Here is a 16,359-nt window from a genome sequence, read left to right on the forward strand (position 1 = left end):
ACACTGAGGACTTATTTTTTTTCTGCCTTTGTGACCCAAATAATTCAGTTTAATACCTATAAAGGGAAATGAAAGATGATGGGTGAGTCATCAGGAAACAAGCTCATCATACTGCTGGAAAATGGGAGCAGGCAGGACTCCTTATTCCTTTTCTAATAATCCTGTATGGAAATTCTTTGTTTTGCATCAGCTGTAGCTAGTAGGTGAGGGACACTTGTGAAGGTGTTATGGACACAATTTGGCTCCTAGATGACAAAGGAACTTTAAAAGTTTTATTTTATTCTCCTCTGTCATCTCGCAGACATTTATTCTTATGTCTGTTGTTTATTCCCAAGTTCCCAACATCTAAAAAGCAGTATTAATGCTGGTCAGACTTCGTGATTTCCTCAGCTTCTGGGACACACGATGAGCAGGCAGAGGACACCAGCTCATGCTGGGCATCAAGAGCTCCGGAAACCATCGGTGTGGTCACCACTGAATCTTTCTGATGCTGTATCAAGTACCAGCTTGGGTTTAAAGGGTATCTTAAAAATACGTTTTCATTTCCTACATCTCTCCCAAGGACTTATTCCATGGCATGTGGCACATTCCTGTATCCAACTCTAGAATGAAGGTGATTTTTTGATTTTCTGCAAGAGCTTAATAAGAGAGAATGGGGAAAAAAAAAAACATTTCAAATTAAGCAGCATCAACCTACGTTGGCTATGAGCACGCCACACTTGGCTATAAAGATTTTATGCAACCATATTTTAGTATTCCTTTATCTTTCTTTCATATATTTTTAGACATTTGTGTTAGCGTGATTTTTCTCATTTCTATCACGTTGTCTAAATACTAAATATTAACATTTACTGCAGGGACTCGTTTGCCTTGTTTCTGGACCATTTGCTGCTTCCCAGAGTGGTTAAAATGAGGTGGCAGCAGTAATGTGAGATGTGTGATACTCATGTTGGACAGGTGAATTTGACTTTCATACAGCAGTGTTTGAGGGGTTTTTGGTATAGATTTGGATTTATTTATTATTATTGTTAGGAAAACTACTGGAATCTCGCTCTCAGGCAACAGTTTGTTTTGGGATTTAAGACGCGGCTTTCGCTTGACCCGAGCAGCGAAGACGACAGCCGGGCACGGAAAGCAAGCCCCAAACTCCGGAGACGTCTGTCATAATCCTGCCGGGAACGATCCCCCCCAAAAAAATACCCGGGGGAAGCGAGCACCCTGCAGCCCGCTGCTTCAGGACGGGCTCTCCGCCAGCCCCCGGGGTGCCGCCGGCGGGCGTCAGGCACCACCACACGGTGCGGGCGGGCAGCACCGATGGCTCAGCGCCTGCCAGCCGCACCCCGGGCGGCCCCCGGGAGGCGATCCCCGTGCTCCGAGGCCTCCCGGGAGAGGTCCCGGAGCCCCGGCCCCCGGCTGCGGGCCGAAAGGGGGCGGCGGCGGCCGGCCCTCGCCCCCGGTGCCGCTGGCGGGCATGCGCGGTGCCCCCGCAACATGGCGGCGGCGTGAGGCGGCCGGCGGCGGCGGGAGCCGCTTGAGGGAGGCGGCGCCGCCGCTGCTGCTGCCCCCCCCCACCCCGCAGCCCCGCGCAGAATAAAACGTAAGTATTATTTATGGGCGATGAGATATTGAATTGGTGTGAAGGATAAACGTGTTAAAGACACTTCGGTGCGTTATTTATGGGACGTCTCACGGTAAGGCAAGCAGGAGCGTGTGTTGAAACTGAAATTTAAATATAGAAGTACTATAAGGGCTGCTAACTTTAACAAGGTCCAGTTTTGAATATTAAAATAATGTGTTCTGATTTTGTTTGAGGCTCTTGGGACAGAGTTGTTGTGCTAGTTTTCCAGTTGCTGCAAATAGAGCTGCAGCATGCTTGTAGTGTCTTCCAGGTTAGTTGGTATTAAGTATTGCATATTCTGTTCATAATTCTGTTCAGATTCTGTAAAAAGAAATGCTTGCTTCTGGTTTTGTGTTATTAACTCCTTGCACAGCAATTAAAAGCCATGTAGATACGCAAAGGTGACCAGCTCCGATTAAGGCATTCTTAAAATTGGGTCATATGGTAAGTGCTGATCTTGGTGTAGAGGTGTTCAGGGAAGGAGCGGTGACAGTCCTCTAAAAGATGTTTCCTCAGACTTTGTACATTGCTACTTTGAGCGTACAGGTGCCTTTTTTTCTTTCTTCTTTCTCTTTTTTTGTTGGGGGTGGCTGCTGGTGCTGCCCTTGCTGCGTGCGGTGCAGTGCTCGGATAAGGTAGAGGCGTTGTTTGCTGCGGTAGCTGCCCGAGTGCAGAAGAGGTGTTGGAGACAGCCGAGTATAATTTTGTCTTCACTAGCGTGAAACTCATGGTACAGAGAATGCATTCGTTCGGATGTCTGCCTAAAAGCTGAGTGTGCGAAACAACGACCCTGCTGGACTTGAGGGGACATGGAAAAGCCCGAAGCAAATGTAGGTGGCGACTTCTGCCCTTTGCACGTTGGGTGTCCTCTTCGCACAATTGTGTCTCGTTGTTTTCTTAGTGCTGACACGGGACTGCGAGCTGGGAGTGAGCCGTGCTCGCTCCCTTTATCTGTTGCAGTCCATACGTGATGGAGTGGGTGTGCGGGGAGGAAAGGAGTCTTGGGTAATTATCCCTCGATAATTAATAAGAAGTGTCGCCAACAGGAAATGCCATTTGTCGCTAACTGTCCAGGACACTGCTACTGACCTTATTCGTCTGGCTACCTCTGCCTCCAGCAGGGATGGGTGAAATATGCAATTTTTCCTGTATATTTTCAGATAATCTTTGAAAATACTGCAGTGTGCCGTAATATTTTCGGAGTGTAAATATAAAGCAAATTACAGGTGGGGACTGGGACAGTGCTTCAAAGGGGTCCGCACAAGGGAGGCTGTTAACCAGCTTCTTGACCTCTGCATCTGCTGGGGCTTTCAAGTTCTGTTTACTCCCATTTGACAGAGGTAGCCTTAGGCACCCAATCTTAGTGCTGATTGCTTCTTCCAGAGATTAAAATCTTAAATGTCGAGGACTGTGCTGTTAGTGTTCTCTAAAATGTAAGACATGCAACGTCAGCGGCTCAGGACTCCGATTTCTCTAGGACATGGGAAACCCTGTCTGAAGTTGCTGGGGCTTAATAGAGCTGTTTTTAAATGTGGAGCAACAGAAATGTTAAAGGTAAAATTGTTTGTGCTTGAATGTTACAGGTGTTTGCGTTGCACGTCATAGCCCTGGTATTCTTGCAAATACTTTTAGTTTGGCTCAACATAATTTGAAATCCCAGAATACTTATTAATGTTCTGGTGTGGTCTGGTGAATGCTTTCTTTTTTGCTATGACGTGTTTTTTGGTATAGGAAAGTTTTTTGGTATAGGGAAGTGTTTTGCTAATAACAATTTGTATGATTTCTTTTAAGTTCCAAGTCTTCTCTAATTTGGTGATGTCTTGATGTAATGGTGGGCAGCTTTAATAATATTTATATGCAGTCAAGTTTATTTTTTTATTAGATACATGCAGTCAAGATGCAGTGATGGCTGATAATGCTGAGATACAGGCAGCATGTGCATGCAAACAGCTTCACCTGCGCTATGTGGAGAAGCAATCCGATGCTGCAGATAAAGACCCTCAAAAGTTTTGGTTAAGTCCCTGGAGGTGCTGTAGCTTCTTTTAAGGATATGTTCCTGTGCCAGTCCCATCTTTTGTACAAGTGTGCTGCGGCTGGCCAGCCTGGGTGGCAGCAGCATCGTGCCAGGATGGCTTGGTGAGCTACCTCGTGCTGCCTGAAGCTGGCATCCCACATCTGCAGTCTTCTTTAAGCTTGTCTCTAGTCCTGCAGGATGGGCAAAGGGGGCTGTGCACCCGCTGCTGCTGGGGCAAGGACTCGTGGCACAGCTGCTGGCGGTGGAGGGCACGCTCCCCTGTTGCTTTCAGCACGTTTACGAGCAGAGTTAACCAGGGCATGAGTGATGGTGGTACAAGAACCTTCAGAGGTACTCCTGCCTCTTCCTTGTTAGTCTTTCTGCTTGGTCGGTGAGGAGATAGGTCTGGAGGAAAGTCAGGAGCTGCAACATGGCTGTTCAGAAATCAGCAGCTATCTTTACAAGGCTCCTTATCTCTGCCTGATGGGCTTGCTCTGATGCTTTCTCTCGTACACAACGGATACGGAGCAGCCAGGTCACTTGCAGTAGAGGGGATATGCTGTCTCCTACCTCCTCGCAGGACTGCTGTCACAGGAACTTGCAGCTTTAGTTTGTGTGTCCTTGGAACAGGACAAAAAAATTCAGTAAATAAGAATGATGTGAAGAAATATACGGTTCTTTGTTGTGCTGGTGAGTTTTGTCTGTCTCGTTTCAGCACTGTAGATTGAGAACTGGTTCGTAGTTCTTGTCTTTAGCAAAGGTGACTGCTACGTGTGTAGCATTTGATCATTTTGGATCCAGATTGGTGCACCACTAAGTGTGCGCTGAGTGTGTTCTTCCATGCACACTCTTCCTGCTTTGCTGAATTGCTGGCAGAGCCATTGAGATGGAAGTAATTCTGAAATCCTCAAACCTCTAACAGAACTTTAGTGCTCTTCCACTCGTTTTAGCAGGCAATAGCCTCTCTGCCCCACAGGGAAGGTGCTTTCTAGCTATCTTATGTCCAAACTAATCTTAAAGTGGTTTTTCTTTGTGGTTTGTTAGAATAACATTGTGTGCAGTGGCTTTGGAGTGTTATTTTTCCCCTGTAGGTGATGTATTATCTGTGTGGCTCCCCATTTAGCATGTCGTCATCTAAACCCAAGCAAGGCATCACATTAAAGGTAGGTGTCCTCCTTTGAATCATTTGGTTCTAGGCCTTCGGCTTCACAAATCAGGTCAAATTCCACTTAAGGCAGCAAGGAAACCTAGGCCTTTCATGAAAGGGTTGAACTTTTTTGATGGAAGTCTCAGTTTGTTGCCTTCTCGGGGTAATGTGATAGCCCTTTTAGCGCAGGGCGAAGCCGAGGCTGAGCCTTTCATCATCTCCAGCGTCCATTAGCTCGGGGAGCATCTGAAGTTTACGAAACGTGCGGGAGAGCAGCGCCATTCCGACGAGGTGCGTGCACACAGCGGAGCACCTCCGTTATTTATGTGCTGCGTGGGATCTGCCGCAGATGAAGGCAGGCAGGGGAGGTCGGTGCCGCCAGCGCAGCTCCTGGGGCGCCCCTAAAAGTCCCTTTGGAAAGAGCAGTTCGTACAAGCCGGTCTCGTACGTGGAGGAATGTGAAAGGGTATCAGGGCTGCTACATTTGGCGGAGCTTGTCGCTGCTGTCTGTCAGGGCTCAGACTGAAAGGGCTGGGGCGTGCACGATGGCACTTCCAGTGCTGAATCTCCTGTATGTGCACGGGAGTCCATGGGAATGCCTTGCGGTACCCAACAGGACTCATGAATGTCCATCTGAATAGGCAGGGGTTGGAGAGGGAAGGTGGCAGCAGGAGTTTGTTACTGCTGGTGTTGAGTGTGAGCAAGGAGAGGCAAACGTCGTGCTTTGAAACAAGCCGACTCCGTGTGGGGTGCTCGCAAGGCTGATCTATGCAGAAATATCCCAAGGCTGTTCTCCGTCCCTCCACTGGAAAAGAAATCGTGTACTTTCGTAGATTTCTGCAGCAGACAAAAGGTGATCGTGTGAAATCGTGATGGATTTCCCAGCTCTGTGATACGTGCGTGGGGCTCTCGGATCCTCTCGGGGCTGAGCCTGAGCAGTCCCTTGCAGCGCTTGGTGGCAATGTGGACGGGAGGAAGCCAGAGTTATCTATGAGGTTGTAAAACCCTTTTCCACCAGCCCTCCTCTGCTTGTCTTTCTCCCCGTTTCCCCTGAGCACACACACTCTTTCTTACTACTGCTTTTAAAACCGCTGCTGTTGCTTGCTGTCTGTCAGAGATGAGCGCAGAAAAGCCCTGTAGGGATCTCTAGCATCCCATTCCGCCCTAGGCTCTGGGCATCTCTTACTATGTTTGCAGTAGCAATTTATTTTCTCCCTTACCTGCTGTATTTGCACTGTGCTTAAAGTATGCTCGGTGCCTCCCAGAACAAATAGAGAGCTCTCTGCTGTGTCAGGGGAGGCTGAGCTGGAGGCAGAGGAGGTGCATCTGGGTGTACAGGGAATTTCGTGCAGGTATTTAGCTCTTAGCCAGTCTTCATCATGCAAGACATGTGTGTATGTGTATATATTTATTTTTTTGATGCATGATTTAATTAGTTTGCTTCGTGAACGAAATTTGAGTTAGGCATTTGAACGAAGCCAGGCTGAATAATGATGATGAATGCTTCAGGAACAGTATTCCAGGCTTGAAGAGGGAAGCAGAAAAGCAGCACAGAGATTTTGGTGAGTTGAATCCACCAAAACATTTAAACAATTTGTCGAGCTCTTATGCTACTGCAAAAATGCACTGGTAAACTACTAAAACTGACAGTTTTACTTTAGATGGAAATGTAAGTGCTTCGAACTGTATTTTTGATTTATTTGAATATAATGTTAGAATACCCTTTCATGTGGGAAGGCTGGTGTTTTAAGAATATTTAAAGCTGTTAATGGCCAGCCAGCCTCTTTGCTGAACTGCTGACTTCACACATACCATTTCCTTTTTCAGGTTTTTACAACCCCATATCTTCCAACTTTTAAAGCAGGATGGGGGGTGTGTGTAGAGGGGAGAAGCTATTTATATTTTCCACTTGTAGCTAGAGAGCAGCTCTAAACTTCAATTTTTAAAACATCCATGCAAATAGTAAATATTGAGCGTATGACATGGGATGTTTCTGTTTTCAGTTGATAGCAGCTGTGTTATTTAATCTAATTCTGAGACCTAATTTTTCAGCTGTTCTCATTTACAAGTATTTATTTTTTTGCTTCAGGAATTTTGGGGACAAATCTGTGGTCTAAACCGTGTTAACGCTGCTTTTTAAAACACACAATGCCTTGCTCTGTACTGAATACCATACACTTAGTGCAGATTGAGAGCTTATGCTTTTGTAGTCTCAAAATGTACGATTCACTGTAATTACAGTTGCTCATATCCTAAAGCAGATTGTAAACTTACCTGGAAGGAGGGCAGAACATTTACAAATGGTGTTTTACTGCTGACAGCTTAAAAGTTTGTGTATGCTGATCACTTCATAAATAGTGAGCAGGGCGCTGTTGGGGACTTTCTGAGGAGTTCCGCTAGTGCAGAAAATTTCTTCTTGATGTTAAGGCAAACGCTGTTAAAAAATGATATTTGGAGAGCCATAATTACCTACTCTTGTCTTTTAACAGCTTAAGAAACACTCAGCCATAGTTTTTTATAATAATACATATGGCTAGCTAGCATTTACTCTTCTGAAAGCCCATAAATTCTCCAAGAGCCTAGCTCTGCTTTTATCTGCTAGAGAGGCGTTCTGATCTCTCAGGTCGTTACAAGTTCTGCCATATGAAAATATGGAAGTTTAATTTCCTTTCCTGGAATGATTCTCACATTTATTTATTTATCTGTGTGTTTATTTATGTACAGAGAATTTGAACTCAAAGGGATTTTAACTCAGATCAAGTTTCTTGTCAGAACACTAGCTGGCTATGTATGCATAAATGAAGGAAAACCTCATCTTCAGGTGTTTTGTTTTTTTTATTTATTTTGAACTCATAAATGTGTAATGCTAAATAATACTGATTTTATGACTATGAAGCTTGTGTCACATCTTGTAATCTTATGGTATATTTGTGCAGGTGTAAGTTTTTTTTTCTTCTCCTAGCCTGAGATCTTACCTTTCTATAATGGCACTGCAGTGTGCTCCAGGAGATTAGTTCAGATTCCTGCTGCAGAAATACAGGGATATGTGCTGCTATGTCCTGAAGTACACGTGAGGCTACGCACCGGGTGACTTACCTGGAAGGATATTTTCAAGGGGACTTGGAAGTATCGGATGTTACAGGAGTCCTCTTCTTAACCTTATTCTGTGTATTTGCCCTATTTCAGCACCTTAAGGGCTTGTGCAAAGGGTGTGAAGTAGTATTTTTATTTAAGAGATGACAGGCGAAGAGACGAGCAGGTTAAAAGACAGCATTCCCCTCACAGGAGCAGTCACTGTGGCGGGACCGCGCTTTCCTGTCAGAGGAGTCAGTGCCTCAGGTACGGGCTGCCCTGTGTGGGAGTAGGGCCGGGGTCTGCAGGGCTGTGGGATGGGCAGGGGGCTGTGAAGGGTCGCAGGGGGCTGTGAAGAGATACACGGGACTGCGAAGGGACACAGGGAGTGAGGATGGTGACAGAGGCCAGGGTGGTGGTGCCAGCCCCGCGGCTGGGCCTTCTGAGGGCAGTGGCAGCGGCGTGTTGCTGGCGAAGCGCCCTGTTGGGACGGAGCCTGGAGGACGACTGCCTGTGCTTCTGTGTCCTCTGTCCCTTCGGTGGGCCACCAGGGGTCGGGAATTGCAGCAACACATGGCCTTTGAGTAAGTCTTTCAAAATGAGAAGAGCAGTGTTAGGAAAAATGCTTTCCATCCTGTTTGCTGACACCTGGTGCTATGTGGTAGCGACGCGCTAAGGGGGAAGGTTTAGGCTTGTCTAGTAATATATGTCCTTCTGACAAAAGACTTACACAGTGGGAGGTGGCTAGTAGGAGTGATTTGGGCATTAACAATAAAAACTTCAGTAAGGAATTAAAGGCAGATGAATGCTTTCTGTCTATTTATTTATTTATTTTTAATTTAAAGTAGCTGATGCAACGGAAGCTAATCAGAGAAGGAATGAAACTCAGGATGAATTAAGAAATAAATGATGTAAATAATACAGTTGATGAGTGTGGAGATCTTCCCTATTGCTTTAAATAGGATATATTCTAATGATGAATTTAATGTTATCACGGAATGGTTTGGGTTGGGAGGGACCTTACAGATCATACAGTGCATTAGGTTCCTGCATTTTTCTGCTTTTTTAATGTACAGCAGATAGTTTTTCATTGGTTTCTGGTATAGATTCTGTACTTCCATTCCTAAATTGGTGGGTTTGGGCCATTTTCTGTATATGACTGTCAGTCACTGTGGTTAGCTTGGTTTTTGAAGCTTTGTTTTTCATTCTCTTGCTTTGTGCATGCTCACTCTATCATGCTTCAGCCTCGCCAGTACATTTCTATGTTTGCTTGCATTTTCCTGGCCTTGTTTTACTTACTTATTTTTGCCTGTGTTTCTTAAAGCTTCTAGATTAATTTCTTAACCTTAACTTTCTGTATTGCTTGCTCTGCTCTCTCACCCTGTTGCACACGCAAGAAAGAAGCCTCAAGCTCTCTCCTCTCTGTGAAATTTTGCCAAAAAGCATCTGGAGGTTTCTCCCCTGGTCTAGCTGGCTGTTTCTGCTGGGGATGGCGAGGCCATGGTGAGAGGTGCCTCAGGTAGCAGGCAATGTGATCAGCCTCGCTCACCCCTCATGCAAGGTGGTGGTGGTGCTGGAAAGCTGTTCCTGGGACTGCCCTGTCTTCTGGAGGTACCCAGTTTTCATTTTGCTGTCATCCAGCATCGTGTAGCGGTTGTTAGGGGCCCAGAAACACCACTCTTGAATGTCTTCTGTGACAAACATCACTATCTACCAGCTAATTAATAGAGACTCTACGCTGAGTACTATAAGTGTGAGCGGGTTTGAAGTAGCACCTCTTCCAAACAGTAGTATATTTTATTCCTGCTCTGAGGTTCGCCCTGTTTCAGAGAGCTCTCTCAGAGCTTTCCCTTGTCTTATATTTTTAACAGGCCGGTGGGCACGCTGTAAAACCGCCTATCTGGTGGAGCAGAGGCTAATGAAACGCTGGAATCCTTTTTATGTCCTGACAGACGCTCCGGTTGTGCTAAACTTGATGACTATCACTGCAGGGTTGGAATCTTTATTACTGCACCAAGTGCAATCTGGTGCTTGGAACAAAAAGATAAAAAACATGCACTGTTTTAAAGTAATCTGTAAAACAGTTACTTTGACTCTGCATCACCTTTCGCAATTTATTACTCGCAGCGGAAAAGCTTTGAATTTTGGGGGGAGTCTCCGAAAGTATCACGTATTTCAAATTTATTTGATGGCTTAAAAGGGTTTCTCTTCTTAATCCTGATGATCACTTATGCTGTGAATGCTATTGTGTAGGAAAACCTGCTTATTTTATGTCAGTATCCAGTTTTATTTATAACTGCTTTCAAGTCTCAGTCACTTAAGTTTTTTTCTAATAACTATCCGGCATGTCCACGCGCTGCAGACACGCACAAAACGCATTCTTCAGTCATTGGCCTTTTTAAAACCATATTTAGTTTGTTTTAGCCATGGGGCTAGCACTGTATAAAGTTTTTGTCATGCAGTCTACCACCATGGCGTACAATTTCCTCTAAATTTCACTGAAATGTCACAATTTCAGGAAAATGCTTGCCTGTATGACACACCTCTTGTTACATGAAATATCTATGTGCAAATTTTTAGCATGTGAGTGTAAGATTCAAGAAATTCCAAACAGATATCTTGCTTTTCAACCACTATTCCTTTTTTATAGCACTGGAAAGGTATAGCTTCCAAAAATGTTATTTTTGGCAAAATTCATCTTTGAAAAAGTGTGCATACGTTTAAGTAAAAAAAATAATAAAAAAATCTTGAACTGTTGATGATATTAACTGTAAGGTCATGGGATTTCCTTAAAAAAAGTGATCAAAGAAGATAATTCAGAAATTTGAATGTATTTTTATGCATTATTACTTGAATAGTGAATGGGAAAGGATAATAACCTTGCCCGTTTTGTTGCTTTAGGGGTAAGAAGCCTCAGCTGAGTTTCACTTGGTTTGAGTGCAGTCGAAGTTGCAAAGAATTGATGCTGGAGTAGAAAATCCCACTAGCACACACACAGAAATTGTTTTTGCTGTGTTACAATGGTTTAACTAAGTTGTTTCTAAGCCCTGCAAGAGTGTGGGTCACTTCTAGTTATCTGCAGTCAGCGTTCCTGTGGTGGGTTCTCCCTCCTCTGCCATAAGCGGTAACGGGCAGTGGTAGCAGTGAGCAGTTGTGCCTTTGTGTGGGTTTCTTACATCAGTGTTTCGTTCCTCTTGCTGGTGTGGTTCTGAAAGAGCATTTTGTCCAGAGGTGCTTAAAGTTATGTGATGGAAGATAAATTCTGTGTGTGTAAGCCAGGAGGAGCGTGTGATCCATGAGTTTTTCTTCCATTTTTCAGTAGTGTTTGTTGGGGAGAACAGGAAAAAAGCATGTTTTATATCTTTGAATTAGAAATTCACTGAAAATGCAAATCATTCTACCACAAACTGTCGAAATCAACGAAATAAAAGTTTGGGTTCTTTTATACCCTTGCTACTTTGACATATCCATTGTTTATGTGCCGCTCTTCTACAGGCAGCTTGTTAAAAGTTTGCAACTTTATACCAGCAAGATAATTGTACAACAATACAAAAAAAAAATCCTCCTTTTCCAAAACAAGAAAGCCCAAACCCCAACAACCCCCCCTAACTTGTTGTATTATTACTCCACAGGAAACTGTTGTGCTGAAAGGAAGAATTAACTGGTCTTTCAACTTCAGCCTTTTTATTGTGAGAGAGAAGATCACAGAAGTGTTACCATGGGGAGAACAGCAGCTAAAGGTGAGGCCTGATAGCTTTTATCCAAGAGGAAAGAAAATAGGGAACCTGTTAAACTGTCTCTTCTGTGGTGGTGGTGCATTACTTAACAATTAGGATACTATGAAATTCAAGAAGAGAAGTTATGATATATACTGAACGCAGGTAAGTATGAAGTTTACATTGTTTTAGAGTAAGTGTGCTAAATTCAGCTTAGCCTGGAGTTCTATACAAGTTCAGCCAAAGCAATTCTGTCCTGTGACAGCCTTGAAGTCATTATACTACTCTAAAATTGAACAGTGTGTGTCTAGATGTGGTATTAAATGAAATTTAGTGCTTTGTTTTGTAACTGCACAGAATTTATCAGGAGGATAACTGAGTAGTGCAAGGAATAAAAGTTTACTGCAGTGAATAGCATTAGCAGCTGTCTTCTACAAGCTCTTGAAGATAAAAATGTACACTTTTAAAGAAATTTGTCCACAAATGCACAGTGTAGTACAAAGGTGTGATACCCACTGTGTCATGTCTGCAGAAGATAATTGTGAATTAAGTGCTAAAATAAAGAGTGAGGCTGAAGAAAAATAACAAGTGTGTTTGGGTTGGTGAAACAAAGAGAATGTAAAGCGAGAAAGACCCACGCTTTCAAACCAGCTTTCTGCTGCTTTTTAAACCTTTCAGATGAGTAGGCTTCCCTCCTAAAGCATTACTAATACTTTTGTGTTTTTCTTGAGCTTTCCACCTTCAGCCCAAGCTGCTTTATGTGCTTGTGTGCTCCCTTGGTAAATAATTGTCTTGCTATAATAGATTTTCTGGAATGGCAGCAGTCATCTATTTAATTGTTGAACCAAGAGTTTATGGAGGAAGTCTACCCCCTTCTCTTGTAGTTTTTCTGTATGGCTGTTGTGTAGATATACTGAAAGAAGCACTCTGTGCTGGGCAGATAAGAATCCCACTGGGAAGCAGAGAAAGAAAGGGAAGGAGGCATTTTAGATTCACTCTGTCTTGATATGCTCAACTGCATGCACTGAAGTTTGGGGAAGGGTAGCTAAAATGTGCTCACAACTCTGTGCGCTAGAAAGCAAAGGCAGCCCCTTCCTGACCTATGGTAAGTCTTGGGCTCGTCTTAGCAAACTTTGTATGAGGGTAAGTAACTGCATGGCATGGGAAGAGCAAATGTTTCTGTCACCCAGACGTGTTTCATGTCTGTCTGGAAGAGACAAAGGATTTCTTTGAGAAAAGCGGTCTCCTGCCAAGTTTTGAACACAAGCTGGAGTTGAAGACTTTAAGATGGCTAAGAAGTAGCTGCACAGATCTCGAAGGCATGACTGTGAACTTTTTTTCCCCCATAATGGACAGCAAGCAAATAGGAAGTCTTAAAAGATGACAAATACATGATGCCTCATGTAACACGCCTCTAAAAACTAATGCTGTCAAAAGAGATGATGCTTGCTAGTATACAGGCAAAGAATCCATCTTGTTTGCTGAAAGATTAACTTATCCCAGAAAGAAGTGTTGGGGATTTGTTAAGTGTCTCAGAGAACAAGCTGCAGTTCAACATGAGAGTTTATAAGAGGAAATATAAATTGGTCACTAGGATCATCTTTACCAGACCTTATTACGTTCTAACGGTGCTTTTTTTTTTTTTTTTTTTTTTTGACATTCACAAGCCAGTAAAGATAGCTTTGTCTTGTTTCTTCTTTGTCTCTAATTTCTTGCTTGATAGATGTGGTTACTCTTGCCTGTCGTCTCTTGAGTAATCTTATCAGCAGAAGAATTCTGTGGTTACAGATAGGGTGAAGTAATGTAAACACGTGGAGTTTTGAATCAGTAAGGAGAAAACACTATGTTAAATAACCTATTCTAATCTTCTTTTGTAACTACTGCTTTAGTTTATGGAGTGTGCTGTTGAAAAACTGCTATTTGGTGAATAGAATGTGCCGCTACTTTTTATTTTTTTAATTAATTAAAAATTAATTATTTTTTATTAATTTTAATATATGCTGTATTCTTATCTAGCTACCTATAAGAAAACATTCTTTTGCAGGGTTTTGAAAGTAGATATTTAGCCTGTATGCATTATAGGCTACCTATATATGTATTTACACAGTGAATATAAAAGCTCTTAAATATATACTTAGATATATTGCTGTATTTTTAACACTTTATTTGAAAATAGGACCCAATTAGGACCCAATTCTTTCTTTGCCTTTTTTTTTTTTTTAAAGAGAACTGAATAGCATATAATTAGATCCACAGTAGCATCATTTCATTTTTTTTGTGTTCTGACAAAGTGATCTAAAACATACTGTGTTTTGCATTGGGAAGTACATTCAAGCTTGTGTCTTTATAAATGAACTTTATGAACAGAGAAAGATAGATAATGAATTCACCTGGCTTCTTTTTGTCACAATGAACTTCAAGCTTCTAGAACTAATAAATCTCTTCAAACTCTAATATATAAATAAAGTTCCCATTTTCAAGTCCACTTTTCAGCTTTGAGGGAAGTAAATCATTGAGCAGCTAGCTGAGGGAGATGAAGGGAAAATACTGATTGTACCTGCAGAGCTATTCATGACCTCATTTTTGAAATTAGACGTCAAAGTTTGACCAAACTGAGCCTCATTTGCTGAGGGAGTCATATTTCTCAGTCCAATTATTTGACATAATACTCTTCCATTTCTTAATTTTGTTTCCAGTGATCTTTTGGAATTAAATTTACCAGAGTATAGGCTATCAAAATATCCAATGTAAACTGGCACACTTAAAGGCACTTAGATTTATAAATTCAGTTTTTAATAAATCTTATTTTCCTTAATGTTTCTTCTAAAAATAATCCATAAATTCTTATCCACCCTGACTAATGGCATTGGAAGAGGCGCACTGCACCAAAGCATCATAACCTTTGTGAAGTGCAGACTGAGGGAAACCTTTCCGAGTGGTGGGAGGTGGTAGTATACCCAGGGTATCTCAAGGGAAAACAGGACAGTAATTCTTACAGTTAATGGCTTTTCATCTGTGCAGACAAAACACTCCAGCTTTGTAGTGGTCTTCCCAACATTGAAATATGGCATGCGTAAAAGCTGGGGAGTATGGGACAGACGGACTTGAAAAACAATCTTGGTTTAATCAGACTTATTTCTTGGATACCTCTGCATGTGCTGGGTGTGTTTTGCTTGAGCGTTTTAAAGAATAGCTTTCTGCTATTCTTATATAAAAACTTTATATATATATCTATCATATATATATATATATATATATATATATCTTATATATATATGTGTGTGTGTGTATGTATATTATATAAAAATAAATGATAGTGCTTTGAGTTTTTATTATCAATTAAGATGCCTCCAGCTCAAATGAAAGAGGTATCTTAAGGAACTTATTTCTTTTCATTAATGTTTTCATCTCTTCTTGTTCTCACAGTTTTCTAATTGATGATTGTAATTAAAATGTGCCACTGAGGGTATTCCATTTCAGCGTTTTTATTTGCTATAGTATTTGTGGAATAGGCGTTAAACCTGATACAGGAAACAAACAATTTGGGTGGGAGATGTCAGCAAAAATTCATCTGGTGTGCAGGCCATGGGTTTCCACATTCTTTCACCTGTTCCTGATTTCTCTTATCATGAAAGGCTGTCATCTCGTTTGAAATCTGGCACTGTTGGGTCGATGTTCTTTCATGGCTGCCCTTTCAAGCTTTGGGTATTCGCAGGAAGCAGTTATTAGTTCTGTCCTTCAATAAGCCTCTTATGTGGGACTCCGCTGGATTTCCTCTTCAGTAATAAGTGGATAGGAAAGTCTTCTGTTCTGCAAGCTATCATGCGACAGTCCCATGACTTTCTTTTTTTTTTTCCTTTTTTTTTTTTTTTTTGAAAGCTGGAATAACCAAGCTTGTAGAACATAGGGAAAGGTTTTTCTAGTGATTGTCAGCACCCAGCAGAGCACTGGCTGGGTTCAGTTCAATCCCAAAGAGGCTGAATGGAATATATTTTGAACTGTAGGAAGGAGACGGTGACTGTTGTCCTTGTGTCTTGTCATTGCCACTGGTGTAGTTTTAGTGCTACCCCTTGAGTTCTCGCTGATAGTTGTCAAGGTGTAGGGTGTCCACTTGTGCAGGTTAAAGCCCTACTCCTGAGCAAGGCCTAGAGCTCTGTGGGCACCACCCAGAAGTATTGCAGCAGGTCCATCTGAAGTCGACTCCCATAAGGATTTTTCCTTGGACACCTGTCAGCTGCTTTCAAACCTTTGAAGACAAACTTCTCAAAGAAAGAGCATGCAAGTCAAGAAAGAAGACTAAGTAAAGGAGTAAACATTGCATTTTTTCCCATACTTTCAAGGATCTGGGATATTCCATATGTGCCTTGGGAGAAGCAGGTGGTATTTCTGCAGCACATTTTGAGCATTTACGTAGTTGCCAGTTTACTCCTATGTAGCCTCTCTCAAGTCACTGAAATTCTCTTTGTTTTCTACAACTCTGGGGTCTGGGTTATCTTATATGTGGAAGGTGTCTCGACACTAATAGGCTTTAAAGGTCCTGACCAGCCTCCCCTGGGACCTTTTCTCTACCTTTTCCAGGCCCAAGTCCCCACATCAGCCTTGGGGCTATCAGTCCTTGCCGCAGTGAGGCAAATAGATTCGAGGATTCAACAAAAGAAATACAGAATTACATCTTTAGCTCAGAAATACACTATTAGGTTTTGTTATTTTGTTGTTTCTCAGCTTGCAATGGTCTGAACAAGATCTAAAAAGATACCCAGAAATTTTGAGGATCTCAAATTGTGTAGATTGA

At 42.5% G+C, this 16,359-nt stretch overlaps 1 protein-coding gene across 6 annotated transcripts in view; it reads left to right on the top strand.

Moving 5' to 3' along the window:
* The first annotated feature begins 1,181 nt into the window (after window positions 1-1,181).
* The window catches only part of SCML2 (Scm polycomb group protein like 2), a 66,701-nt gene continuing 51,523 nt past the window's right edge, over window positions 1,182-16,359 (top strand). For 2 of the 6 annotated variants that reach the window (XM_038172929.2, XM_038172932.2), the window contains exons 1-2: window positions 1,447-1,597; window positions 11,484-11,591. In XM_038172929.2, the coding sequence (XP_038028857.1) occupies window positions 11,570-11,591 (22 nt within the window). In that variant the 5' untranslated portion in view covers window positions 1,447-1,597; window positions 11,484-11,569. The other 4 variants (XM_038172928.2, XM_038172931.2, XM_072028984.1 and 1 more) reach the window with 3 other exon arrangements.

Source organism: Anas platyrhynchos, chromosome 1 (assembly GCF_047663525.1).
Source record: "Anas platyrhynchos isolate ZD024472 breed Pekin duck chromosome 1, IASCAAS_PekinDuck_T2T, whole genome shotgun sequence".
NCBI lineage: Eukaryota > Metazoa > Chordata > Aves > Anseriformes > Anatidae > Anas > Anas platyrhynchos.